The sequence below is a fragment of the Camellia sinensis genome, chromosome 1 (assembly GCF_055761805.1).
Source record: "Camellia sinensis isolate YWXY chromosome 1, ASM5576180v1, whole genome shotgun sequence".
NCBI classification, from domain to species: domain Eukaryota; kingdom Viridiplantae; phylum Streptophyta; class Magnoliopsida; order Ericales; family Theaceae; genus Camellia; species Camellia sinensis.
The window spans coordinates 223222235-223250055 of NC_138961.1; the positions used below are offsets into that span (position 1 = coordinate 223222235).

Genomic DNA, 27821 nt, shown 5'->3' on the forward strand with positions numbered 1-27821 from the left:
CGCTACTCCAGGTCTAGTGTTCTTTTTGGGTGCCATGCGAAGCGAGCACCACTCTTCCCCAGCAGAGTATAATGTCGGTGAGAGGTGTGGTTAGAGGTAGTCCGGGAAGATGGCGGGCACTTCAATGGCTTGAGATCACCGGAGATGGAGAGGAAGAGGTCAAGGCAAGCTTGGAGAGGGAGAGGTTGGCAGTGATAGACCTTTGAACACTAATGTAAAGTATGAGAGAGTGTTTTAGCATGAGACTTGGTTGTATTGTTGTTGTTGTGTCTCGCTGCATATACGATACGTTATATAGGCCGCAGGAGTATTGGAGCCCAAGCAAACTGTTGGACAGGTGGCTCGTTCTCCTCAACTCTGCCAGAAGTGATATAAGCCCTTCTGCCGTTTGTGGCTTGCCGGCAGGCGGAGAGCAACGTTTCGTGGCAGGCAGAAAGTAACGTTTCGTATATGCATCGGATGACATGAACGTAAGGTCATTGTTGCCTCTTCTCCAAGCCTGGTCGAGATAGAGTTGTCTTAGCAAGAAGACAACTATCTCGACGATCCCATGACCTCAGCCGCCAGTCCAGTATCCTCTGATGATCCCGAGCAGTAGTGCCTGGGTCCTACTCCCAACCCAAGCATCCAAGTAGATAAATGGGCCAGGGCCCACTTTAGTGTTTAAGAGAGCCAAGGGCTCGCTTCCAAGTGACCAAGTAGGAGAATGGGTCGTGGGCTTAGCTCAATGTTAAAGAGAGGGGCTCGCTTCTGAGCGATCAAGTAAGAGAATGGGCCGCAGGCCTATCTCAATGTTTAGGAGAGCCATTGTTTATCAATCTAAGTACAAGTGAGTGGGGGCTGATTGTATTGTTGTTTGGCCTTAGAGCTAGGTATGAAGGACCATGGGCCCTGCGGGGCCATGGTGCTGCCTGTTGCAGGGCTCTTCATATCTAGATATATTTGGGCTTGTATATATGCTCCCGCTTAGGCTAAGCATATAGTTTTGGTTGCCTTGGCACATGGCGCCTATAGGGCTCGCCATGTATCAAACATACGACATGCCAGACGTGGTACCTTATTGGTCTGCCACGTAGGTGGGGTTTTGGTGATGTGGCACCTGTAGGGCTTGCCACGGATTGAGCTTGATACAAGTACCCACAAAACCACATCAAACAAACCTTAAATGTAAACAAAGAGAGAGCTTATAACCTTGAGACTGCTGGTCGTTCTCGGTGAACTCCGTTTTGAGAGCTCGATCGATCATGGCGGTGAAGCTATCTTCCTTAGATCTCAAGGTGTTGGATTCTGCGACAGTGACATTGGCATCCAAGAGAGGGTTCGAATAATTAGCAGCTACGAAAGAGAATGAACGAGATGGTAGAGAGAGAACAGAGGAGATCAAGAACTATGAGAGAAAAAAGAATTGTACGCATTGCAGACGTAGAGAGCGATAGAGGGAGAGAGCGTCCTCGTCTCGTGAGGCAGTTTGATTCTCTCTTTAGTGGTCGCCGGTGGAGATTGAAAAGGCTAGTGGGTTAAGGTAAATTAGGGTTAGGGTCAGGGTTTAGAAAATTAAGGTTAGAATGTTAGGGATGAGAGTAAAAATGTAACTTTATATTTGGATAAAATTGAAATTATAAAAAATAAAAGAGATGGGAGTCTAAAGAACAAAAGTATGTGCTAATAGTAGCATTCGTTTTATAACTGACCAAGATTTTTTACATAATTACAACAAAATCTTTATGCAAATTAATACCACCAATATTGATAAACAATACAAAATAAAAAGACAAAATGAAAAAACTAAAATGTAAGCCTCTAATAATAAACAATTCCAAGCCAAAGGGCAAAATGAAAAAAAAAAAATACAAACTTCAAGTAGGTAAGCGCTTCTTTTAATGTACAGAGATATATATCTTAGAGCTACAATCTCATCTAATTTGAGTATTGCTATTTTCCAAAGAAAAAATATTTTGTATTAGTGCTATTTTCAGAAAGAGAAAACACACTGCCAAGCTGTTTTTTTTTTTTCAACACAGCCTGAAAAGAAGGGTAGTTTTGTCTAGCAAGACTTGAATTATCTCAATTAATGGAATATTTGAATGGTAGATTTGAAAAATAAAAATTGCCAAACATTTAACACAAATTTTTATATATAAAAAACAACCACAGAAATTATGCCAAATAAGATCATTATAACATTTGCAACATACTTATCTTAGCCAAGACTCCCGAGAAAGATATATAAAACTTCAACTTAGACAACAAGACACCATATCAGGAGTAAGTTCCAGCGATCTCCTGTAGGCAGGAGCACAGTTCCTGAGGCTTAGAGATCATGACCATGTGATCTGAACCAGGGATCACCTTCACCTCGTCCGTTGGATTATTTTCAATCATCCACCGCTGATATTTTTCCTTTATTATGTTGTCTTCTTCAATCACAACATAAACTCGACGGACTGATCCATAGTTATCCTTTGTAAGTGCAGTTTCCTTCAATACTTCCCCCTCATCATGGTATATGGGATATGGTCTCACCAGCAAGGTTGCAAGAGTCAAATCCTGGTTTATTTCAAAAAAAATAATAATAATAAATATTATTTAAATATAAAAGAACCTCATATTGAGGTTTCGCTTGAGGACTCGTTGAGGATTGTGCCGACCTGTGTCCCGATCTCTAAGCGAGTAGGTGCTGCCACAACATCATGTTGTAACAGCCAAACGGTATCATTTTGTTTATTAAAAAAAAAAAAATTGAAACACAAGCCTGTGAGCATGTTTTTGAAAAGTAAATTGAATTTTGGATGATTTGGTATGTGAAAGGAACTGAATTTAGAATGATATTGAACATTGAATTGGTTGGTTGGTTCGTTCATAGTTTGAATCCAAATTTATTTGTTTTATTTTTTGTTTAGTTTAGTTGTTACAGTTATATATATACATGTACTTTTTATATTATATGATTGTTACAAGTTGTATAATTGAAATATCATTTGTTTCAAATACTTATATTTCAACATTAGTTTCCTTTTAAAATTTAGAGTAAATTTCATCAGTAGTCCTTAAATATGTCGAATCAATTAAAATTACATAAATCAAAATGACACAAAAACAAAATATAAGAACCATCGGTACAATTTATCCTAAAATTTATTTGTACAAAAAAATGATTTTAAGACAAATAAAAATATTACAAAATTCAATTTTTATACAATTTTTTACATATTTTTTTCAACTAATAAAACCTATTGTTTCAATTTATTTATTTTTAATAGATTCTTATTTTCTTAAAATCAACCCAAACATAGGAGTGTTATTCTACACGTACACTACAGCAAAATGACAACTAAGGCCTTGTTTGGTAAGTGACTTTTTTAGCCAAAAAATTAAAAAGTTATTAAAAAAATTAAAAAGTCAATAACCTATACAAAAAAAGTCACAGATTCTATTTTCTCTCTACTTTTTGCATATCTTTTCGTAAAAAGTCAAAAAGTCTTCCCAAACATACTAACTTTTTTTACATCATATTTTAGCTAAAAAGTCAAAAAGTTACTAAAAAAGTCTGTTTCCAAACGAGGCCTATGTTAATTTAATTTTTTTTATTTTAATAAACAAAACGGCACTGTTTGACTATCGCAACACCTACGCCCTTCCTATTGGCATAGAGAAGATTGTCAACTTTCTCACAAAAAAATAAAAACAGTAATAATTTAGAACTTTAAATAAGGAGTTCTAAATCCACCACTAGTGACGTAGAAATTGAAAAAAAAAATAAAAATAAATAAAGCACAACATCCACGGTGGCAGTGGGTCAGTGGGTTGGACCCACTGCCACATCATTAGTTGTGGTTCTAATTAGAGCTCTCAAGGATTTTTGAAATAAAAAACTAATCAGTGCCTTTGGTTTTAATTTTTTTAAAATTGAGGTTACATTTAGTAGAGTTTTCTAATTATGATTTGATAATAGAGTTATGTTTTGAGTTTGTGCGTTTTGGAATTATGATTTGAGTGTGAAAAATTTGTTTGGTGAATAAGTTTTGAAAAGGGTTTTGAATTAAGTAGGGAATTTTTGATGTGACGTATGATATTTGATATAAAAACTTACAACTCATAACCAAACACATAACTCAAAATTCTATTAAAGCTGATAAAATTTTTTTAAAAAATCGAAAAATATTTTTTGTTATAAAAATTAACATGTGTCAATTGCCACAAAAAAAAAAAGTTGCACTGTTTTAGTCAACCGGCCGGACGACCGGTGGGACGACCGATTAGCCCAAATTTTTCCGCCTTCAACCGAGTTTTCAAAAGTGAGTATGAAATTAATTTTTTAAAACCACAACCAAACACCATATGCAAACCAAAAACTGGAATCACAATTCCAAAGCTCTTCCATACAGAGCATGAGTTTTTTTTATTTTTCATTTTTTTTGTTTTTAGTGAATTTTTCAAAATTTTAAGCATTTTTTTTATTTACTTTTTAAGATACATCTTTCTTAGATGTGTTTAAAAAATAAAATATTTTTAAAAATTAATAAATACACAAAAATATGAAAAATATATGAAATTTTCATATTTTTTGTATTTTTGGTATTTAGTTAATTTTTTAAAGAATTTTTTCACAAAAATTATACTTTTTAAGTGTATTTATATTAAGTGTGTCTAAAAATTTTAAAAATTGGTTAAAATATTAAAAAAATTCAATAAAAATAAAAAAACAAAAAAACAAAAAATAAGAAAGTAAAATTTTTTGAAAATTATTTTTAGAAAACTCAAATCAAGCAAAGTGAATAGTAGGAGTAATAATAATGAAAACATTCATCCATATGCCATTAATACATACCTCAGGTGTCGATAGGTTATACAACTTGGACGACAAAAACTTGGGGCCGAAGATCAGGGAGGTTGGAGGTTTGTCCAGCCCATTATCAAACTTCTGTTGGCAATCCATATAAGAGTCCAATCCTTTAACGTGCTATAAAATTGCATGCAAACAGAGAAGCATAGTATTAGAGAAAAACCCATATCGCCGGCCACTAAAACAACAAGTTAATACAATTTCTTGTGCTTTCAACCCCCAAGATAATTGGATTTTCGGCAATTTTATGATAGTCGAATCTAAATATGGCAGTGTGTTGTGTCTAAAAGATGCTGAAACAATAACAACGTATGTGTGTACATAAACGTAATGGGCTAAGAGAGACGGAGAAAGACAGAGATAGGTGGTACCTCTTGAAAGACGGTAAGAAAATCAAGGTCGGGACCAGGCATAAAAGCAGCAACAAATACAGCAACCGAAATTTTGTCAGGGAACCTCTCCATAGCTACAGATATGCCAATCCCACCCATGCTGTGGCCAACCAGAATCACCCTATCATCCACCTGTAGGGACACCATGAATTCCATCAATGGCTCCAAGTAGTCTGACATTGATCGGACCTCCTCTACCTGCTTAGGGTGGACACCAGAGGCAGCCAAGTCCAGAACCGTGACCCTATGACCGCCTGATCTCAGCAGAGTCGCCACCTTGTACCAGCACCATGCCCCGTGACAAGATCCGTGAACCAACACAAAATGACTCTCACGCTTATCCATCAGCCTGCTCTACCTACTACCTACTGTCCTATCCTTGTGCTAGTTTTGAGCTTTTCATAAGCTTTGATTTGGGTAGAGAGGTATAATAGTAATCTCACCATCTTGTCCATTTCATTCACAAACTCAGTGACATAGAGATAGAGGGGAGGGGACCTGGACAAAAAATCCATTTAAAATTTTGAAAACAAGTTTCACTATTCAGAAAAATGTTGTGTCCAAAACGCCAAAGCCTGAAACGGCAATGGATGAGGCTATCGTCGAAGCCAAAGAAGCCTTGAAAAAAGTTGATATATACGTACAAGTTTCACTCATCACAAATATGTTGTGCCCAAAACGCCAAAGCCTGAGACGGCAATTGATGAGGCTATCGTCAAAGCCAAAGAAGCCTTGAAAAAAGAAGAAAAAACCAAGAGAAATGAAAATGTTATATAATCATATTTCTCACACTCCATTTGGATGGAGAGATTTAGTGAGGAAAAAAAATTACGAGAATAAAAAACTCTTTCACTTGTTTGAATAGTTAAATAAGTGAGAAATTGTGAGAAATGATGAGAGATGGTAAAAAACATATTTCATCAAAATTATGTTTTTTTTCCCACAAGTGATGAAATTTGGCAGGAAACAAAATTGGGTTTGATCAATATTTTCTAAAATACCAAATTACCCTTATAAAAAAACATAACTTGCTAATATGGAAAGTTATTTTAGTAAAATGAAATAAAGCACTTTCTTTTCTCTTTTCTTATTTATTCTATCCAAACAAGATAGATGAAAAATCATATTCTCCTCTTTTTTATTCATCCAAACATAATGGTGAAAATTCATAATCATTTCTGAAAATCCTTAGTGATTCGTGATTTAGATCTGGATTAAAATATTCTAATTCCCAAATATTCAACACACACAATCTAAATCATCAAGCACTTACGAAAGTGATTTAGATTGTTGTTTTCGGAATAAATAATAAATTGACACAAACGATTTTTACGTGGAAAAAATCACAATTGAAGAACCTTCAATTGTAATCAAAAACCACGGGCGAAAAGTCACTAATCAATCCACTACTGAAGAAAGAAAGATTACAAAAATAACATACAAATTACCCAAAAATTTGTCTTCAAACTTTCTGATAACACAAATTAACCTTCAATTGTAGTCAATTTATCTTCAAACTTTCTGTAACTCTTTTACCAAGCCTTCGTCTCAGAACTGATCAACCTGAAGTTGAATCCACAACTTCACTTGTCGAATCAACGACTACGTACAGAATCAAATGCCTTTGAAACTCTACGTTTGAATCTTCAGAATCCACCGAAAATTAACACTTTTGTATGTATTCGATCAACCTCCTTAATATGTGCTTCTCAATTCATGAGTGTAATACTCATTCAATTTTATCAAGGCAAACTCACAAAAATCTCCAGAAGAAAACCCCAAACAAAATCCTAAAATCCTTAAACAAAATCTAAGAGAAGTAATCCTAAAATTAACCCAACATGCGAATATATAGAATCTGAGATCGCGCGGTCCGCTCGAGTGTGGGATTTCTCGCTCGAGCAGAGACTGTATATTCCGTGATTCATATAAGGTCCACGCTCAAAAGGAAGTTGCCACGCTCGAGTGTAAAATCACCACATCTAGTATTTTGTGTAGGCGTAGCAGAGATGCTGTGAGAGTGCAATCCCCGCTCGAGCGTTACTTTCCTCGCTCGAGCAGGAAGACAAAAGCCTGGAAAAAATAGGAAACTTACAACCTTGGTTTTTCCATGGAATTTGACAACAAAGAGTCCTAAAAATCTCCCCCTTTGTCAAATCCCGGACAAAACCATTCTAAAACAATTTTCCTAACAAAATCACTAAACCAATTTTCCTATCAAAATCACAAAAACAAGACTAACAACACCAACAACTATGAGCCAACATCGACATCCATGAAAATCTGAAATCCAAGCTTTTGAACAATCACCCTGAAAGAGAAACAACCACACAATGCCAACCAAAATCTGTGGAACTGTATTAAAGAACAAAATATAAATCCATCCATTAAAAAGAAAAAACAACTATCCAAAAAAATATATCCAACATATCCAACTATACCAAACAGCTATCCAATTGTACCAAGGAAGGATATAAACCAAAGTAAAACTACTGCACCATCAATGTAAACCAAAAACAACTGTACCAGCTAAAAATGAATACCACTCCCCCTTTTTGTCCAGAAGGGATAAAAAATAAGAAACAGACCAAAACAACAAAGATCATGGAGCAAGGGGCTGGGACTGCATCTGAAGTAAAGACAAAATCTGAGCCAGCTGAGCAAAAGACTGAGCTACGGAATCCTCAATGCGCTGGGAACAAGCCTCCAAGGCACTGAACCGAGCATCAGCCGTGGTCTCCAGATCTGTGAGCCGGGCCTCAAATATATCCATCCGTCCCTTGAGTCGGTCAAACCGGGAGGTAACAAATCGCTCGAAAAACTGAATCTGGCCACGAACCGTACAAACCAGAGGAGGCTGCTCCCCCTCACCAATATCTCCGCCAGCAGCAGCAACATCATACGCAGCCTCCTCTGCCATGGTTGCAACATCACTAGTACCTGCACCAGATCGACCTGAACCAGAAGAAACCCCCCAAATATGAGACTAACTCTGGGAGACAGTCTTTTTGGTAAAAGGCCAGGAAGGGGAAGCAAACTCATCCTCATCAAAAGCAAGGACCTCAAATTTGGCGAGAAGCCGGTTTATGAGGCAGCCATAGGGTAAACCAAGATTGTTGCGCTCAAAAGCAGCAACCATCTTTTGAATGATCAATGTGGCAAGATCTATGGAACGATTTTGAATAAGGCACTGAAGGACAAACCCTTGGTCCTGGTTAATTTCGGAGCTATGGGTGGTAACAATGATATTGGCACACACAATAAGGTTGAGCAACCTAAACTGTGGGAGAAGCTCATTTTGTTTAATCAGAGAACTGGAGGGCCAAGAACGGGGAAAACCACAAAGGGTGTGGGCAACCTCATCAAAGTCACAAGTGGGACACACTGGAAAAGGATAGTAGATGGGAAATCTTTCACTAACCTCTAACAGCTCTCGAATAAGGTCGGTGGTGACAGTAATGGATTTAGACCTAACCCAAGTCTTGAAGGAGGGCCCAATATTGTCAAGACTATCCATGTTACAATAGAATTCTCGCACCCAAAATAGGTTTTGAGAACCAGAAAATAACAGAACATTATCCCCACCCAAGGGATCAAACAGTGAACGGATAGGGATAAACTCGAATGTGGAGGGATGAACATTACGTTCAAGATGAACAGAGCGGGCAGGATAAGACTTTCAGTACAACTTGGCTTTCTCAGTCGATGGAAAGCGGTCAGTGTTATAGGTAGGGCGAGGGGCAGTAGACTTGCGTCTTTTGAAGGTGGACATGACTAAACCAAGACAACTAGACAAAACAAAAAACAACACAGACAACCCCCAACCCAAAACCAAAAATAAACCAATAGAGACAACACAAAACATTAGTATCACAGTTTGATATAAGAACATGAGGCAAGGAAATAAATCTATGATGCAAAAATGTAGGCTCAAGAGAACCAAATAGAGCAAATATAAAGTATGGGAAACTAGGCAGCCAACATGAAAATATCATAAGATAAATGAAATGAGAATCTGTGCTATCAAACAACACATGAATCCAACAGGGGTAGAGACTCAATTAGCAATGTAAAGGGGAAAAAAAAATAACAAAACCATAGAGCAATATATGTACTAAACAAAACCCCAATGGAAACTAAAAAAACTAGCAAAATGCCCAAATCACTAACCCTAGATGGAAGAGAGAGAAACTAAACCGTAGTGAAACAAGCAAAATCAACAATGAATAAACCTCAACATGAAGAACAAAAACAACCTAGACCCATCTACACATGGTAAAATCAACTCAAGCAAAACAAATACGAAGAAATCAAAGGGACCGAAATACGACACAAGAACAGAGGAGAAAGAGGTGAGAGATAAACCTGAGGTGAGCACACACACTGAGAGCACCAATAAGTCACTAAGGAGGCACAATGGACTAGAATCGCAAAGGATGCCCTAGGAGACAGAGACCAAAGTGCAAAAAATGGACGGAAGAGTCGAAGAATGGAGATTTATACAAAACCAGTCCGTTCGAGCGTGGGTTATAACGCTTGAGCGTAAGCCAAAACACACAGAAACTCGCTCGAGCGAGAAAACGGCCGATCGAGCGCCAATGCACCCCTCTCAGAACTGTAAAGTGAAGTGCAAAATGCTGCAAGGCTTAAAACCACGCTTGAGCGTGGGAATGTCCGCTCGAGCGGCGACAATTTTTTTTTTTTAAACAAAAACAACTAAGATAACCTGTAACCAGTAAGGAGTCCAAGTGGATGACTATATCACTAGGATAAAAGAATCCATCAATTATGAGTCCTGAAAACTTGTAGAAAAAATTTGAAACACCAAATCATGAACAGAACAGATAGACTTTAATCAATGACATAAGCAACATGCGAATGCATAACTCAAAAACACACATGAAAGCTTACAAATAGAATGTGTGTGTATGCAATCCTTGAGATCAACAAAGTTAGAGTTAATCCTCGTAGTGATCGGATGGCTGGACCTCCGACAGGAGTAACGGACCATAACAGAGAAAAGTCAAACAACTAGGAATCATAGGGTATTTGTTGAGTAAACGCGGAGGCTCCCCCTCAATCAATGATTCCCTTTTTTTTTCTTTTTTTTTTTTTTTGAACTTTTCTTTTCTTATGGGCACTCACTGGTAGCATGCGCGCTCAAGAGTACGGAGACCAAACCAGAGAAGAATGAAATAAAAAATGATGGCCTGGTTGGTGCCTTTGAGGTAGCCTTTTCCTAATGCCCGAATTTCAATGAACTGAGGGAGAAACCATGGAAGTGGAAAAAGATGGTAGATGGTTAAGAGACTCAACATCACCCATGATATAGTCAATTCCTCTGAAACAAGACAAGAAACACTGTTAGTGGTCCATAGAGAACTTTGATCACTTGAGCGGAAACCCCTGTAACAGTTTATCTCAAGGATGTGTACAGAATGAGATCATGCAGTAAATGAGTATGGGCATTCAGAATGAGCTACGAACAAGGAAGAATGAGATCTTGTAAGCAACATGAGCAGTGTTCATAAAAAATTTTGATGCAAAGATATCATGACTCAATGACAATGAGATTATCATATCCAAGTACAATAAGCCAACCACTCATACTCACACTCACTTTTAAAAAAACAAGAAACAGCCTAGTTACTGAGCACTACACCCAAAGTCTTTCTAAGATACTCAAATCGAAGAAGATCAAGGGATTTTGTAAAAATATCAACTTTTTGATGCTTAGTGGGTACATGTTCAAGAACAATAAAGCCTTCTTCCACTAACTCTCGAATAAAATGATGACGGATGTCAATGTGTTTGGTGCGAGAGTGTTGGACAGGATTTTTTGAAATGTTGATGGCACTTGTGTTATCACAGAAAAGAGTGAGAGTGTCCTGTTCGATCCCATAGTCATGAAGCATTTGCTTCATCCACAGCATTTGTGCATAACAACTCCCTGCAGCAATGTACTCAGCCTCAGCAGTCGAAAGGAAGATGGCATTTTGCTTTTTACGATGCCAGGAAACCAAATTATTCCCAAGGTAAAAACACCATCCGGATGTACTTTTCCTATCATCAGCACACCCTACCCAGTCGGCATCAAAAAAACCAGTAATTTTAGCTGTAGTATCAGTAGAAAACCAAACCCTATACCCCAATGTCCCATTAACATATTTGATGATGCGTTTGACCGCAAGAAGATGAGACTCTTTAGGACTGGCTTGGTAACAGGCACAGACACCTACACTGAATGCAATATCAAGACGACTGGCTGTGAGGTAAAGAAGACTCCCTATCATACTCCTATAAAGGGTAGGATCAACATCAATACCAAAGGAATCTTTGGAAAAGTGAAGACTGGTGCTCATGGGAGTGCGTGCATGTTTGGTAGACTCAAGACTAAACTTTGACACAAGATTTTTGGCATACTTAGACTGAGAAACAAACATACCTGAAGGAGACTGTTTAATTTGAAGACCCAAAAAATAAGACAACTCTCTCATCATGCTCATCTCAAACTCATGTGTCATGCAATCCGAAAAATATTTCACAAAATGATTAGCAGTGGATCCAAACACAATATCATCAACATAAATCTGAGCAACAAGGATATGAAACTTAGTATGTTTCACAAATAAGGTCTTATCCACACTACCCCTTTGAAAATCATTATCAAGAAGAAAGGTAGTAAGTCAATCATACCAAGCCCGAGGGGCTTGTTTCAATCCATACAAAGCCTTGCCTAACTTGTAGACATGATTTGGATATTTAGGGTCCTCAAACCCTTTTGGTTGCTCAACATATGCCTCTTCTTTCAAGTACCCATTCAAAAAGGCAATTTTCACATCCATTTGAAACAATTTGAAACCAAGATAACAAGCAACACCAAGTAAAATACGAATAGATTCGAGACGTGCAACTGGGGCAAACGTCTCATCATAGTCAACACCTTCTACTTGTGTGTAGCCTTGAACAACCAACCTAACTTTATTCTTAACCACAGTACCATTCTCATCAAATTTATTTTTAAAGATCCACTTGGTACCTATCACATTCATGTCTCTAGGTCTGGAAACTAGAGTCCAAACATTGTTACGTTCAAATTGGCCTAATTCTTCATGCATAGCATTAGCCCAACTATCATCTAGTAAGGCCTCTTTGAAATTCTTAGGTTCAATTAATGAAACATAACACATATGTGATACCTCATCCCGAATCTGTCTTCGGATTTTCATTCGATCCAATACACTTCCAATCACCTGTTGAGCTGGATGATTCAGTTTCACCCTTACTGATGGTTTGAACTCAGGACTTGCGGTGACTGAACCATCAGGAGTGATGTTTCTTTGTGCACTCTTTGGACTTTGACTTACCTGTGAGAATGGTGCCGTCTCAACTTCTAGTGTTTGGACTTCAACTTCTCTTTGACTTTGTGGTTCAGTAACCAAGATTGGAGACTCACCATTGTCATCCTCATTTGTTGTTAGAGTAGGGAAACCTGTGTCATCTATAACTACATTGATAGATTCCATTAAAGCAGAAGTTCACAGGTTATAGACTCGAAAAGCCCTACTAGTGGCTAAGTACCCTAAAAAAATACCTTCATCACTTCGAGAGTCAAATTTGCCCAAAGGCTCTCTATCTTTGAAAATGTAACACTTACTTCCAAAAGTTTTGAAGTATTTTACATTAGGTTTCAATCCCTTCCACAATTCATATGGAGTTTGTAAAGTGCCGGGCCTTAAATACACGCGATTTATGACATAAACAGCAGTATTTAGGGCTTCAGCCCAAAACTTTGGAGGAAGTTTCTTACTAAGGAGCATGACCCTAGCCATTTCTTGAACAACTTCGTTCTTCCTCTCAACCACTCCATTTTGTTATGGAGTAATAGGTGCAGAAAATTCATGCTTAATTCCATGCATATCACAAAAATTCGAAAACGAACTGTTTTCAAATTCACGACCATGATCAGTTCGAATTCTTATGATACACCCAATGGAAACACTCTGTTCATTTTGAATTTTAAGGACTAAGGCCTAAAAAGCATCAAACGTATCAGATTTTTTCCTTAAAAAATTTACCCACGAAAATCGAGTAAAATCATCAACAATTAAAAAAATATATCTTTTACCTCCAATGCTTTCAGTGCGAGTAGGACCCATTAAATCCATGTGAACCAATTCAAGAGGACGTTTGGTTGTAAAGCTGTTCACCTTTTTATGAGGGGCACGGGTCTGCTTTCCAAGTTGACATGGTCCACACACATGGTTCAGATTCTTACCCAGTTTAGGTACTCCTCTCACAAGCTTTTTGTTGGCTATCTTAGTCAGGTCTTTGAAATTCAAATGACCTAATCTTTGATGACACAAATCAATGTTACTTATGATGGCAGAGTGACAAATGAGATCATTAGTAGTAACAATCTCATTGCAGTTATCAGATGTGCGAACCCCATGCAAGACAGTATTTCCCTTTTTATCCAAAATTTCACATTTATTTTTTGAAAACAATACTTCATGGTGGGAATCACACATTTGACTAATGCTCAAAAGATTTGCTTCAAGACCATTAACAAGAAGAGCATTTTCGAACTTGGGAAGACCAACAACACTTATAGAGCCCTTACCAATGACTCTAGAAGTGCCGCCATCTCCAAAGGTAATAATTCCTCCTTCATATTTTTCAAGGGAGATGAAGTAGGATTTGTTATCAGACATGTGACGAGCGCACCCACTATCAAGATACCACATGTGTGAGTCACGTGCTTTTAGGGCAGTGTGAACAACTAAACAAGTCAAATCATCTTTTCTCACCCAAATCTTTTTGATCTTAGTAAATGTCTTGGCGTTGTGAGCACCCTTATGAATTTTGGTATTCCGCCTAGACATGTAAGGTTGTCTCCTAACCCAAAAAGTATTCGAATTTCTACCCTTTTGAGACACCTTACCAAACAATTTATAGCAATAAGGACGAATGTGGCCATACTTACCACAGTGATGACAAATAAAAATAGGTTTTACCTCCCTTTTGTTGGTCTTACCCCCTTTAGGTAGATGAAGAGAGGGATCACCCTGGTCTACCTTCAGCTTTCCCTTTGCTTGAGTCTTCAGGTCATGGGAAGTAGAGGCCTGTCCCTTGTGAGCTGTCGCACCATAGCCTAGCCCACTTTTGTCACAACCCATTTGTTGAGACCCGAGGATGTCTTCTAAAGATTTGGAACATTTGTTCCACATGGCAATAGTGGCTCTAGCAATACGGAGTTCTTCATCTTTCTGACAAACTATCTCTTCCAGTGTAGCTTGTGACATCTCAAGGCTTTCAAGCTTTTCTTCATATGTGGAATACACCTTCAGAAGTTCATTCCTTTCAGTTTCACAGGATAGAAGTTTTCCACATAAGTCTTGCCTGTCATTTGAGATCTTGATGATATTCTGCTTTGCGGCTACAAGTTCTCCTTTCAGCTTGACATTCTCACTTTCACATGCTTGGAGTTTGAGAGAGGGTTTGTCATTGATTTTGGACAAATTCAGAGATTCCTTGTAAAGCTTTTCATAAGCTTGTTGCAGTTCATCACCATTAATTTCATCATTGTCTTCTGATGTTTCATCATCCTCTTTTTGCTCTTCATTCTCCTTGACCTCATCCAATCTAGCAACTAAGGCAGGAAAGTTGCTGGATGGTGGTGAAGGTGAATCTCCTCTTTCATGGAATTGGCTCAGAATTTTCCATGCATCTTTAGCCTTTGTGCAGTGAGCAACCTGTTGCTGTTCTTCATCAGAAATTGCTCCACGAATAGTAATCAGGGCTCTCTGATTGCTCAGATTGTCAGCACTTTCTGTATCTTCTTCAATGGCTTGCAGCCTTCTGGGTCAAAAGCTCTCAGAAACGCCCTCATTCTGATCTTCCAATACAGGTAGTTACTCCGATCAAAGGTGGAAGCATGATGCAGGTTCTGACCACGAGCTAATTCCGCTGGCTTTGGAAGAGGTTGAGTGAAAGTGGACCAAAATGCCATGAAAGCACTATCCCCGTCTTCATCGAATTCAGGTTCTTCGAGTTCTTGCTCCGACCTGCTTTCATCATCCCAAGTCACAGTGTAGACTTTCTTTCGATTCTTTTTCGAAGAGCATTCAAGGGCAATATGACCAAATCCTTGACATTCATAGCACTTGACCCATTGCCCCTTTACAATCTTCTTTTCAGTTTTTGGGGCAAGTTTTGGTGGAAAAGTTTTGAATTTTTCATTACTCTTGTCTTTTGAAGTAGGATATCTGAAATTAGGCTTCTTTTTCTTCAAAAATTTTTTAAACTGTTTAGTAAACATAGTCGTCATCTCAGAATCTAAATCAAATTCAGTCCCCAAAGTTTTTGCAGTTTCATGAGCACTAGTGAAAGTCACATTCTCTTTTTGTTTTTTCTTTGAAATCTGGTGGGCTTCATAAGTCTGCAAGTTTCCAACCAACTGATCAAGCTTGAGGGTGTCAACATTTTGAGCCTCTTCAATGGCTATCACTTTTTATTGGAACCTCTCGAGTAAAGACCTCAAAATTTTTCCAACAACTTTAGCTTCAGGGATTTTTTCACCGAGTGTGAAACAGGAATTCACGATATCACTAAGTTTTGCATAGAAATCATCAAACGTCTCATCATCACACATAAAAAGGGTTTCAAAGGCGGAGGTGAAACGTTGAAGTTTTGACCTTTTGACAGAGGTAGTACCTTCGTGAATCGTTTCAAGAATGTCACAAGCCTCTTTTGCTACCTCACACGTGCAGATACGACGAAACTCTTCAGGTGTGACGGAGCAAAACAGGGAATTGAGAGCCTTACTGTTCCAACTCGAGTTTTGGTAATCAGTTGTGTCCCATTTATCAAGGGGTTTAGGAATATCAGCACCATCAATGGTGACAATAGGTTCACTTTACCCATAGATCACGCAGTGCCAAACTTTCTCATCGATGGATTTTAAAAACGCTCTCATACGAGCTTTCCAATAAGAATAGTTTGTACCATCGAGTAAAGGGGGTCTATAAGTCGAGTTACTTTCACGAATAGAATTCATATCACTAGTCACACAAAATCACACTTCTATAGTTTTGCTAAAACACAAAGAGTGGCCTGCTCTGATACCAATTATAAATCCTTAGTGATTCATGATTAGATCTGGGTTAAAATATTCCAATTCCCAAATATTCAACACACACAATCTAAATCATCAAGCACTTACGAAAGTGATTTAGATTGTTGTTTTCGGAATCAATAATAAATCGACACAAACGATTTTTACGTGGAAAAAACCACAATTGAAGAACCTTCAATTGTAATCAAAAACCACGGGCAAAACGCCACTAATCAATCTGCTACTAAAAAAAGAAAGATTACAAAGATAACACACAAATTACCCAACTCAGTCAATTTGTCTTCAAACTTTCTGTAACTCATTCACCAAGCCTTCGTCTCGGAAATGATCAACTTGAAGTTGAATCCACAACTTCACTTATCGAATCAACGACTATGTACAAAATCAAACGCCTTTGAAACTCTACGTTTGAATCTTCAGAATCCACCGAAGATTAACACTTTTGTATGTATTCGATCAACCTCCTTGATATGTGCTTCTCAATTCATGAGTGTAATACTCATTCAATTTTATCAAGGCAAACTCACAAAAATCTTCAGAAGAAAACCTCAAACAAAACCCAAAAATCCTTAAACAAGATCTAGGAGAAGTAATCTTAAAATTGACCCAACATGCAAATATATAGAATCTGAGATCACGTGGTCCGCTCGAGCGTGGGATTTCACGCTCGAGCGGAGACTGTATATTCCGTGATTCATATAAGGTCCACGCTCGAGTGAAAGTTGCCACGCTCGAGCGTAAAATCACCACATCCAGTATTTTGTGCAGGCGTAGCAGAGATGCTGTGAGAGTGCAATCCCCGCTCGAGCGGGAAGACAAAAACCTGAAAAAAATAGGAAACTTACAACCTTGGTTTTTCCATGGAATTTGACAACAAAAGATCCTAAAAATTTCTTTTCTTCTCACCTAAATGAGAAACCACAATTATTCCTTTTCTCACATCATCTCACAATTCAAACGTAGTTAATTTTCTCACTATTAAATACAAAAATAATAGATCCCGCATGTAATTATTAGTAGAATAAGAATCACATGAACATACTAATAAGCTTAAAATTTAAGTGTTCCCTGCTGGCTGCTAATTAATCAAATGTGGGTTCAAAACACTATCTAATTGACCTGTAAGAATTCTCACCTAATTACTTTATGGTGTGTTTAGTTGGAGGATTTGGGACAGGATTTGAAAAGGCAAAGGAAAAAGGTGTGTGAAACTATGTGAAATTTAGGCATGTTTTATTCATATTTCACCTACTTTTTCTATTTCCCTTTCTAAATCCCTCCTCAAATCCCTCAACCAAACACAACATTAGTGTTGTCATGCTTTAGAGGACTAGCAACATACACTAGTTGCAAGCTGCAATTCCTCAATTGATCATCTCTACAAGAAACGGAGGGAAGTACAGGCTGAATAAGAAAAATGGTTGCAACAAGGAAACACAAGCGTTTTGTTTCTATTCTAGTACACAGACTAAATCACGGTGCTAGCATCTGGTTCAAGCTGAAACCAAGACTCAAAGTACTTCAGTCATAGGATCACCACGCTTCACCTTTCAATTTTTGAAGTCAACATGAAGACACTAAATGAGGTCCATACACTTCATGAGTATTCTACACCATTAATGGAGATCATGGCATCAATTCCTCCAAATGAAAAAGGTTATTCCTGTACAGGCAGGGCACAGCTGTCGGTGGCTTGAGCTAAGCTCTTGACATGGAAAAGTACCCAGGGAAGATCTTAGTAGCTGCCCTCCTGATAGCATTCATGCCTGAATTTTTGTGAAGCTTTAGTCAGCCAAATGTGTTTGAGTACCTTGACTATGCACACCATGTAAAGGCCCATGCTCATCAAACATTAGTTTTGTGGAAGAAATAGATCAGCAGCGGCTCTTGCAACACAGAAGAAGGGCCCTGTTTGTATTGGTTCATTATAAGAGACTTTTTTTAATTTTTTGACCAAATACCTGATGATGAAAATTTTTGAGAAAAAATCTCAAGAAAGTTATCTTGCTGTGTACTCACGTCCATCAACTTTGAGAGCAATTTAATTATAATGCAGAATTTAAAGTTCAAATACTGTTCTGCAAGTATTAGATGTGCTAATTGCAAGTATAAGTGAATCAGCATATATAAACAATGATTCACAATTTTTATTACTCATGCAGTTCAATCATTATGGGTCAACGGACAAGATATTGATCTTGGCAGAGTGTTCAAGATTTAACATGGCTATGTACATAAAAATGTGTGAATGCCCATGAATAAACAAGAGAATCAGTACCTCTTTCTTTAAAGTGATAGTTTTTAGGTTAGAACCCAGCATAAGAGCAGTGACAAACAACAGCACTTCTCTGAGGGAGGGAACCACTCCACAGCAACAGATGTGATATTACTATGCTCAGGCCTACCAGAATCATCTTATCATCACTGGGAGAGACCCCATGAACTCCATCAACACCGTAAAGTATCCAAGAATGAGGGGACTTGTCCGGCCACTTTGAGCAATAAGCAAAGAAAGTGAAGTCCAAATCTGTAACCTTGTGACCTCCCAATCTCAGGAATGACTGCAATCTCGTGAACAAGGACAAAGTGCCCCTCTTTCTTCTCCATCTCCTCCTGCTGCAGAAGACGTTATCTCACATTAGTTTACTATTTACTTTCTTATACACTCATACTTCCATGTAAATTGTTTCATGGGGCACATCAAATGCTGATTACTTATTTAAAAGATACATCTGCATTCGACCATAAATTATACACATGACACATGTTTCAAAATGATTACATACGGAAGTTATGAAGAGTCAATCAATCAATTGAATAAGTCAATTTATTATTAAAAAAAGAAAATCAACAATATCTTAATCACTAATTTTTATATGATCAATTCATGAAAACCGTCATTTTAAAAAAATCCATACAAGACCTTTGCCCACAAAGCATCAAAACCAAGAACAAATTTCATTTTTCTCTCCATTGCCATGACAATTGTTTTCATCAATTTCTAACATTTTCAGATGAAGACTTCTGGCATGGTTAGCCCTTACAAGCCATCACAATCCAAAACGTACCATTTTAATTCTGGGGAACCACAGCCCCCAAATGAATTCTGGGCCACCATGAGGAAAACCTTCTGTTCAGAAGTCAGAAAATGAATCCAGGGGAGATAAGGAAAGAAACTGATAATTGGCAAAATGATACATCCCCAGGAATTAATTCCTGCATTCTCTGGACGTTACTCTACTGCTTGAGACAAAGCTCCTGAAATTCTGTTAAACTGCAATGGGTAACAACCAAGTCATCAAAGCCTAACAGCAGATTTTTTTTCTCCCTCAGCGGTCATGACGTTCACAGCTTATTAATCTCAGCATTAAAGAGTAAAAGTAATCAGTTGGTTTGCAGAAAGTAGACGTCACCAGAACAAGTGATTTCATTATAGGAGACATCCAAGAACCATTAAAAATACACCATATAGAAATAAATTTAAATACATAAGTACTCAAGGATGGATGGATGCACATTGAAAAAAAAAATTTACTTTGTAGAAAAAGATACCAAACTTCCAAAAACTTAAACCAGCACATTGCATACTACAATAATATATGAAGACCCTTGAATCAGAAACAATGTTCACTAACAAATTTACTATAGACCAACCCACTTCCTAAACCACTTCAAATCAGTATTAGCATATCATCAAAATTGTAGAAATGAGAAGACTGACTGGAGTAAATGTTACTCTATCATAAACACATAAACATAGACATAAAGGTAACGATGATAAAGAATCGAAAAAATTAGATTCATGACCTGGATATGCACTCTTTTTTTCTTCTTCCTCTTTTTTTGTTTTATTTTTAGTATCTGAACATGCAGAAGGAATGCAGCTTGTGAGAATAACATTCACTGCTAGCCATATAAGAAACATAAGCTTCAGTTCTACATATTTCAATTACAAACAAATGAACCTACAGGTATCAGTTAGATTTCAACAGTAGCAAAGGTGTGAATTCTTTATTTAATCTCAGTGCGTCCATGTACTTGCTAACAAGGGGGATCAAAAAAATAAAAGAGAATAATAGTTCTAGAAATTTTCCATTTTATTAGTACGAAATGGGTTTCACCAAGTTAAATAATATTGCACCAAAGTAAGAATGGTGAGTAAATACAGGAAGGATAGCACTATAATTCACAATTTGATGAGAGAAATGTAATATGTAGAAAAGAAGCACACCGTTGCAAAAGAACCTGTGGATTATATGGAAACAAACTTTTCTTATGGAGATTCTGCAGAGACTTTTTCAGTGAAAGCAAACAATCCTTGGCATTCTCAAATGGTAACCTAGTAGTTCTACAATGCTTGCTGCCACGCATAAGGGCTTTCTGACATTGCTTTCCGAGTGACAGAGGAATCCCCTTGCTTTTCATTGATGAAGAGGTTAGATGTCCCTCAATAAGTGAATCATCAACAAGAACTTTTCTTTTCTTGCCAGATGATTTATGTATGTCTCTCACATTTGTAACTTTCCCTTCTGCTGAAAATTCCACAAATACGTTCCACGAATAACATACAACACGCAAAGACCTAATAAGGGCCCAAAAAAAAAACTGAGAAGCTCATTGAAAACACCCCCAAATTCATACAAATACAAGGATGAGATAGAGCTCAGGCAAAGTTCCATCCTCTAGTACTATCTTGCAATGCATTGCATTTGTTTGCATCAACTACTCCAAGCAATAAGATCTGAAAAAGAAAATACATTGCCTAACTAAAGCAAGCGATAAAAAACCTGCACTTCTCAACATATCTAAAGCAGGCAACAGTTTTTCTTAGGCATATGATTCATGAAAATCTAGTATTCACAACTTCAGAGAAAATATCAAAGTACAATTCAAGTAACTAAACTACCTCAACAGATATTCAGCAGCTTTGGCACCTGTATCTTTTGAAATTAGGTAATCAAGAAGCACTTGATGATCATAGTGTAACTGCAAACAAGTTAGGAGTGCACGTATTACCTTATTTAATAACTTCGCCCGGCAAGTGAAGAATAGAACATAGAGGCATTTGCTTTGTATCAATGAAATAGAAGTATATACATTGGGGTAAGAAGTCTTAGTTGTTCCCATTATCTATAAATATTGAACTTGCCTCTGCAAGAAAAAGATGGAATAGGTGTATGGGGTTGAAAAGGTTTGAAACATGAAAAAGCATATCATCACATCTGTCTTGGCAGACCCTACATACAAACAAAAAACTCATTAAAGACTTTTGCAACCAATACTATTAATAACCACTAAAAATATTCTAGCATGTGTTGCTTACTGTTGCTTGCCACCAAAGGGCACGTGAAACAGTTGCAAAAGCACTTCAAATAGGATATCGTCCTACAAATCAACAGTAGACAAAAAATTAGGATATAGCAGGTCTAAAGAAACGCACATATTCTACAAACAAGAAATAAAACGATTAATAAATCAATATAACCATTCAAGCTACACTAGCAACTATATAAACTGAACTTAGGTTGAAGCACAGAGTACCTACAAGAAAGACCATAATATTGCGCACTTTCAGTACATTGTATAAGCCAAGAAAGTAGATATGCAAATCATTCAATCTAGATTTCCATGGATCAATCAACTTATAGGCAAAAGACATACATCCTTCAGAAGAATCTATAAAGTTTGAAAGCTAGTTTCTAAGGGAGTACGGAGATAACCTCATGGATAAATAGCCTGAGGAAGGATAAGGAAAAGCTGGTGCATCTTTCAGAATAGAATTTGCAGCCTATGAACATTTCAGCTGGAAGATGCCCTTGAAGCCACCCATAAAGCTCTGATAAATCTTTTTTTCTACTGTAACGCTCAAGGTCAGAACTTGAATCAGATTTCAAGCAACTCTTCAGATTTGCACAGCCACACTGGTCAGCAGCTTTATCTCTCAAGCCAACCAAACTAAAGGAACACCTCAGGAAAAGGAAAACAGCAAGCCTTTGTGAATGTCTGGAAGTCACATTATGTATTCTGGCATCAGAAACACTCGCTAAAACTGGGGAGCCTTCTAGAATGTCCTCCTGATCAGACTCCAGCTGAGTCATTGGTTGCATCAAAAGATCTTCAAAGTACTCGTGCATAAGTTGCAACCACGAAACAAGAAGAGAATATTCCAAATGGATCTGGAAGCTAAGCCTGACCATTAGCATCTGCGGAGAACAACCTAATCAGTGGCATAATTTTGAATGTATGTAATAGCACCACGCTGTTAATATACATTTCAGCAATAGTGAGCAAGTGAAGATAGGATTAGAAACTTAATAACACCTCTAGAGCGATAGAAATACAATGAAAAAATACATCTTAACTAGCAACATGGAGAGGTAGTAGATATTTATCACTGCAGTTGTTCCAAAAACTAGACAAAAACAAGTCGAACATGACACATGAAAGAAGATCTAAATGGCACGTCAAGTTGACAACATTCCAATTGATATGAAGCAAGCTAACCAAAACGAGCGAGTTGGTTCAAGCTGTTCATTAGTTATGTTGGATGTAGCAAAGTGAAAAACTTCTGCAACAAATTAATGATGCACAGTTCCTTATCTTGCAATTGCAAATCTCTGACACTGCTTCACTTGTAGGTTGTAGCTGCATCAAAGAGTACATGTAGTGCACCCTTCTTTTCATATAAACACCCTCTCCATCCTCACCCCAAGATATAAAAACAAAAGGAACAATACAAGAGTAAATAGAAAAGAACTAGCAACTAAGAAACATTGACACTTCTAAAAAGCAGATAAGCTAAATCCATACCAACATCTTGTGTCTAAAGTACACAGACATGCACATGTTGTTTGAATCCCCATCGCAAAGGCACCAGGTTAAAAGTCTAGGAATGAGGTTACTGATTTCACAAATAACCGGATGCTTATTTAAAGCTCCACCAGCAGGTTCCATCCAACCACTTTGATTAAGCAAGGAACAGAAAAGCTGAACAAGAGTTCCACGAAACACAATGCTGGACTCTAGTTCCACAGCTTTAGTGTGAAAAGCACCCTCACTGGATTTTCTAAGAGCATCGCCATTCTGACCAACATGGACCTCATCCATTGAATCCCAAGGCACACTTGCAAGACAATAACTTATTGAATTCAAGTACACTTTGAGAAGTTGATCCTCAATGTCTTGCTTTAAACATTTCAATATATTGCGTAAAACTCGAATAATGCAAGCCACTGAAGACCAATTTGCATTTTTCAGTTTTGATTTCAAGGCAATAATGGCACTTGATGAATCATGCTTCAAAACCAGGGCTTTTGTAGATGCCCGCACCAAAGAATGCAAAAGAGCATTAGAAATCAACAACTCCAAGCAAACACACAATGATTGCATAAATTCATCCCAATTGCCTCCCTGTAAAACATACAGTTTTGCAAGATAAATCACAAGAAAAAAACAAAAAACAAAAAAACAGTTGAACTTTCAAGGTAGCAAATTTTCACATACAGATGCAACAATGTAATCAGAGATGGCCACAAGAATGTTGCCTGCCAAATGTTGAACATATTGACTCTCGATTAGTAGCAGAAGTATCTGTACGGAAACAACAATTTACAAGGTCAAGAGTAGAAATGGAACCACTGCTCTGTCAGCTAGGCAGCGATTCAAGTTCCTTATGAAAGTAAGAAAACATCAAGAACTAGATAAGTGATGCAGCTAAACAATCTTTATAGGAAAATCCTCTCACTCTCCCGTAGATCCAAGGCAGCGCCTCTCGCAGAGATCACCAAGGTGTCTTATTGTCCGTTCCGAGTAAGAAACTATAACCTGAAAACTTACCCCAACCCTCCAAGACAAGTTCTACTTAAGTCCTCGCGCAGTGGGAAAGCATCGAACCCACACCAAGTGTTGTGGTAATAACAACTTGAAACTTAACCTCCTAACCAACTACGCTACGCTCAAGGAATTGACCCAAGGAGTTTCGAACTTGAGACCTGGGGTCTTAACTCCCAGGCCTTTACCAAGTGCGCTTTAGGTTATATTTGTCTACTCTGGTAAATAGTGAAATGGGAAATCTATGAGATAAATTTTTCTTTTCCCCAGGCCAGGCAGATAACTTTCTAATGAAATCATAACCATAATATGATAATATTTCACCATATGTGAAGAGCTTTGAAAATATGTACTGCGCAAATCAGGCCAAATAATTGTATTACGACATTTCACTATATGTGAATCTTTCGACAATGCATGCTGAACAAACAGAGGGAGAAGATAAGTAGCACCGATAGAAGATAAGTGAGAGAATCGATTGAGATAGTTTGGTCATATTCAACGGAGGCCAACAGAGGCAGTAGTGAAGGGAAGCGATACTGTAATGGTAGATGGAAGTGTTAGGAGACGGGGTAGGCTTAAATTAACGTTGGTTAGTGTTGTAAATAGAGATATGGATCTACTTAATTTGACTAACGAAATGGCCTTTGATAGGGCCGTGTGGAAAAGAACGATTCATGTATCCAACCCCAATTGATGGAACTTAAGGTTTGGTTTGGCTTGGCTTGGCTTGGCTTGGCTTGGCTCAGTTTATGTTTCATTCATATTTTCCTCATTTTCCAAATCTCTATCCAAATCCATGATCCAACCCCAATTTAGGGTTTCTTTGGGAAGTGGCTTTTTAGTGGTTAGCCACATGATGTGTGTATGCATCCAGAGGCAACTGACTACTTTTCCTTTCTTTTGGCATTATAGAATACATTCACACATACACACACACACACACACATACACATGCTTTCTCACCATATCAAGCATTCATTGGACCACTTATTGACTCGTGACACCTATCAAAATTGAAGTTTTCTTCAATGGCATCGAATATGGCAGACACAAACCATACATTATAAAAACAATACTTCTTAAATTTTACCACCTACGACATGTAGAGTTATTTAACAACAACAATGATACAAAGAACCAAAAATAATTATCTCGTGTATGAAGAAAGCTGCAGCCCTAGGCTGTAAATTCCACATAATCAAATTTCAGCTTAGCATAATAGCATGGTAATAAAGAATAGTTACCAAGTCACCAATGATCTTAGTTAAGCAGTTATGATCATCACAATGTGAGCCAACCGAACATTTGTTGTTGCAAACAGGTACTTTCACCACCATGCCCTGTTCCAAAATTTTGAATTTTAACTGATAAGTTCTTTAAAATGTCTAAATCTAAAAATTAAAATATACAAATATGGAGAGAGAGAGAGAGAGAGAGAGAGAGAGAGAGAGTCTGACATTGTCGGAATCGCTATCAAATTCATGTGTCCACAACTGAATTTGCCTCAACAACTGGAAGATAATTCGTAAAAGTAATCACCCAAACATATATTATTCAAAACAAAACCAAACCAAACCAAACCAAACCAAAAACCGAAATTTCAATTGAAAGAAGTGGAGAGAACCTGAGAGAGAACGATTAGGAGGTTCTTCTCGGTCTCTTTGGTTAAGCAAAAAGCGAATTGATCCTGCAAATAGTATAATAAACGACAAAGATACGAGTGAGGAAAAGAGTAAACAGATTGCTATGAAGAAAAAAAGAAGCAAAGAATGATGAAACTGACTGTGAAGGGACGGAGAGACTCGTCGATTAGACGGCAGAGCTGCGTGTGTTGCATTTTCCGCCGAAAGCTGTGAGTCGCTAACTTCGAATGGCGAAGCGAGGCGTCACTGTTAGGCTTCTCTTCGTAGCTTCCTATTTATTTCTCGATTCCCCTCTTATTAATTTTTAGGATATATCATAGCATCTCCAATCACACTCTTTATTTTTCATTAGCTAAAGTATAAAAAATAACTCTTTATTTTACCTAATTAGTTTAGTTATTATGTGTTCCAACCATACTCTTTATTTTAGTTAGTCATTCAAACTAATTTAACCAATTTTCAAAACAAAAAATGCTACATATATATATATATATATATTAATCTTTTTCATAGAATACCTCATATGCACCTACTTTCTAATATGGTTGCCAATGTGACATTTGCGATAATATTTTAAAAAATAATATTTTTTAATATTAGTTTTAAAAATATTATAAAAAATAATTTTAAGTAATATTTAATTTTTTTATTATAAAATTTATAGTATGTGAATACATTTCAACATATGAATTTGGTGGAACCATCTTGAAAGGAATGGAGGGGAAGAATAAAAGAAAACAATAAAGAATTTTTTTAAAAAAATAACAATACAAAGGAAGTTCTTCAATAATTATAGTTTATAAAATTAAGAACCGAAAGAACACAAATTAACTAATTAAAAACCTTACAAAGGTCAATGAATAAATAAGAAAAAAAATCATAAATAGCAAAGTTAGGAATAAAATTCAAAATAAATAAACTATTTCTAACACTAATTGTTACAAATCTCCATGTAGATGCCACAAATGCTCAACTAGGTCTGCTTGGAGTTTAGAATGAGTTTGTCTATCTCTGATGCGATGATGATTTTGAATGAAGTCATAAAGTTCGGGTGTACGCTCGTGTGACACTGCTGGAGGGAGAGTTTCATCGATTGCATCATAATTACAGTCTATATTTTGTTCATTTCGCTCATCCTCAACAATCATGTTATGCAATATTATACATGCCTTCATAATAACTTTAAGGGTTTCAACTTTCCAAAAACGTGCAGGTCCTCGCACAATTGAGAAACGTGCTTGGAGCACTCCAAATGCTCGTTCGACATCCTTCCTTGCTGACTCTTGAGCCTTAGCAAAATGTATTTGTTTATTGCCTCGTGGAGATGGAATTGTTTTAACGAATGTTGACCATTGAGGATATATACCATCAGCGAGATAATATCCCATTGTATAGTCATTTCCATTGATTGAGTAATCAACTTGGGGAGCACGCCCTTCAGTAAGGAGAGAAAATACAGAAGAACGTTCTAACACATTGATGTCGTTATGAGATCCCGGTAATCCAAAAAATGCATGCCATATCCATAGATCATAGGAAGCCACCGCTTCTAAAATAATAGTTGGTTCATGGATATGACCACAATACATACCTTTCCATGCAGTAGGACAATTCTTCCACTTCCAATGCATACAATCAATGCTCCCCAACATTCCAGGAAACCCACGATTTTTTCCCACCTCTAGTAATTTAGCAATGTCATCTTTGTTTGGTGCCCTCAAGTACACATCTGAAAAAATTGCAACCACTGCCTGAACAAACCTTTGTAGACTTTCTATTGCAGTGCTTTCTCCAATCCTCACATAATCATCTACAGAATCGGCCGCTACTCCATAAGCGAGCATCCTCATAGCCGCTGTCATCTTTTGAAGGGAAGACAGACCAAGAACTCCAATAGCATCTTTCTTCTGGACAAAATAAGGATCATATGCTTCCACCATAGATAAAATACGAAGAAAGAGATATCGACTCAT

The 27821-nt window shown here is 37.3% G+C and overlaps 2 protein-coding genes across 30 annotated transcripts; both read right to left on the reverse strand.

Annotated features, from left to right (window-relative positions):
* Positions 1–2107: 2107 nt before the first annotated feature.
* Positions 2108–5966, reverse strand: LOC114314828 (methyl jasmonate esterase 1). Its single transcript, XM_028261327.2, has 3 exons — positions 5215–5966; positions 4829–4960; positions 2108–2547 (listed from the first exon to the last, which is right to left on the reverse strand). Exons 1-3 carry the CDS (start codon positions 5578–5580, stop codon positions 2260–2262), a joined length of 786 nt encoding a protein of 261 aa, XP_028117128.2. The 5' UTR covers positions 5581–5966; the 3' UTR covers positions 2108–2259.
* LOC114314826 (uncharacterized) lies at positions 5643–26146 on the reverse strand. 29 transcript variants are annotated; one of them, XM_082896379.1, is made up of 15 exons: positions 25989–26146; positions 25830–25892; positions 25663–25716; positions 25450–25545; positions 23876–23962; positions 23183–23782; positions 22093–22575; positions 21696–21757; positions 21522–21609; positions 21279–21358; positions 20604–21113; positions 20180–20233; positions 19441–19646; positions 18651–18988; positions 17771–18280 (listed from the first exon to the last, which is right to left on the reverse strand). In XM_082896379.1, the coding sequence occupies exons 1-11, from the start codon at positions 26040–26042 to the stop codon at positions 21095–21097; spliced, it is 1686 nt and encodes a 561-aa protein (XP_082752505.1). In that variant the 5' UTR covers positions 26043–26146; the 3' UTR covers positions 17771–18280; positions 18651–18988; positions 19441–19646; positions 20180–20233; positions 20604–21094. The 29 variants fall into 29 exon arrangements, with proteins under 29 accessions (XP_082752386.1, XP_082752424.1, XP_082752387.1 ...); XM_082896260.1 differs by lacking the exons at positions 17771–18280; positions 19441–19646; positions 20180–20233 and adding exons at positions 5643–5733; positions 5880–5966 and having other exon boundaries at positions 18651–18985; positions 20604–20954; XM_082896298.1 differs by lacking the exon at positions 17771–18280 and adding an exon at positions 7596–9023 and having other exon boundaries at positions 19441–20233; positions 20604–20954.
* Between the last annotated feature and the right edge of the window lie 1675 nt (positions 26147–27821).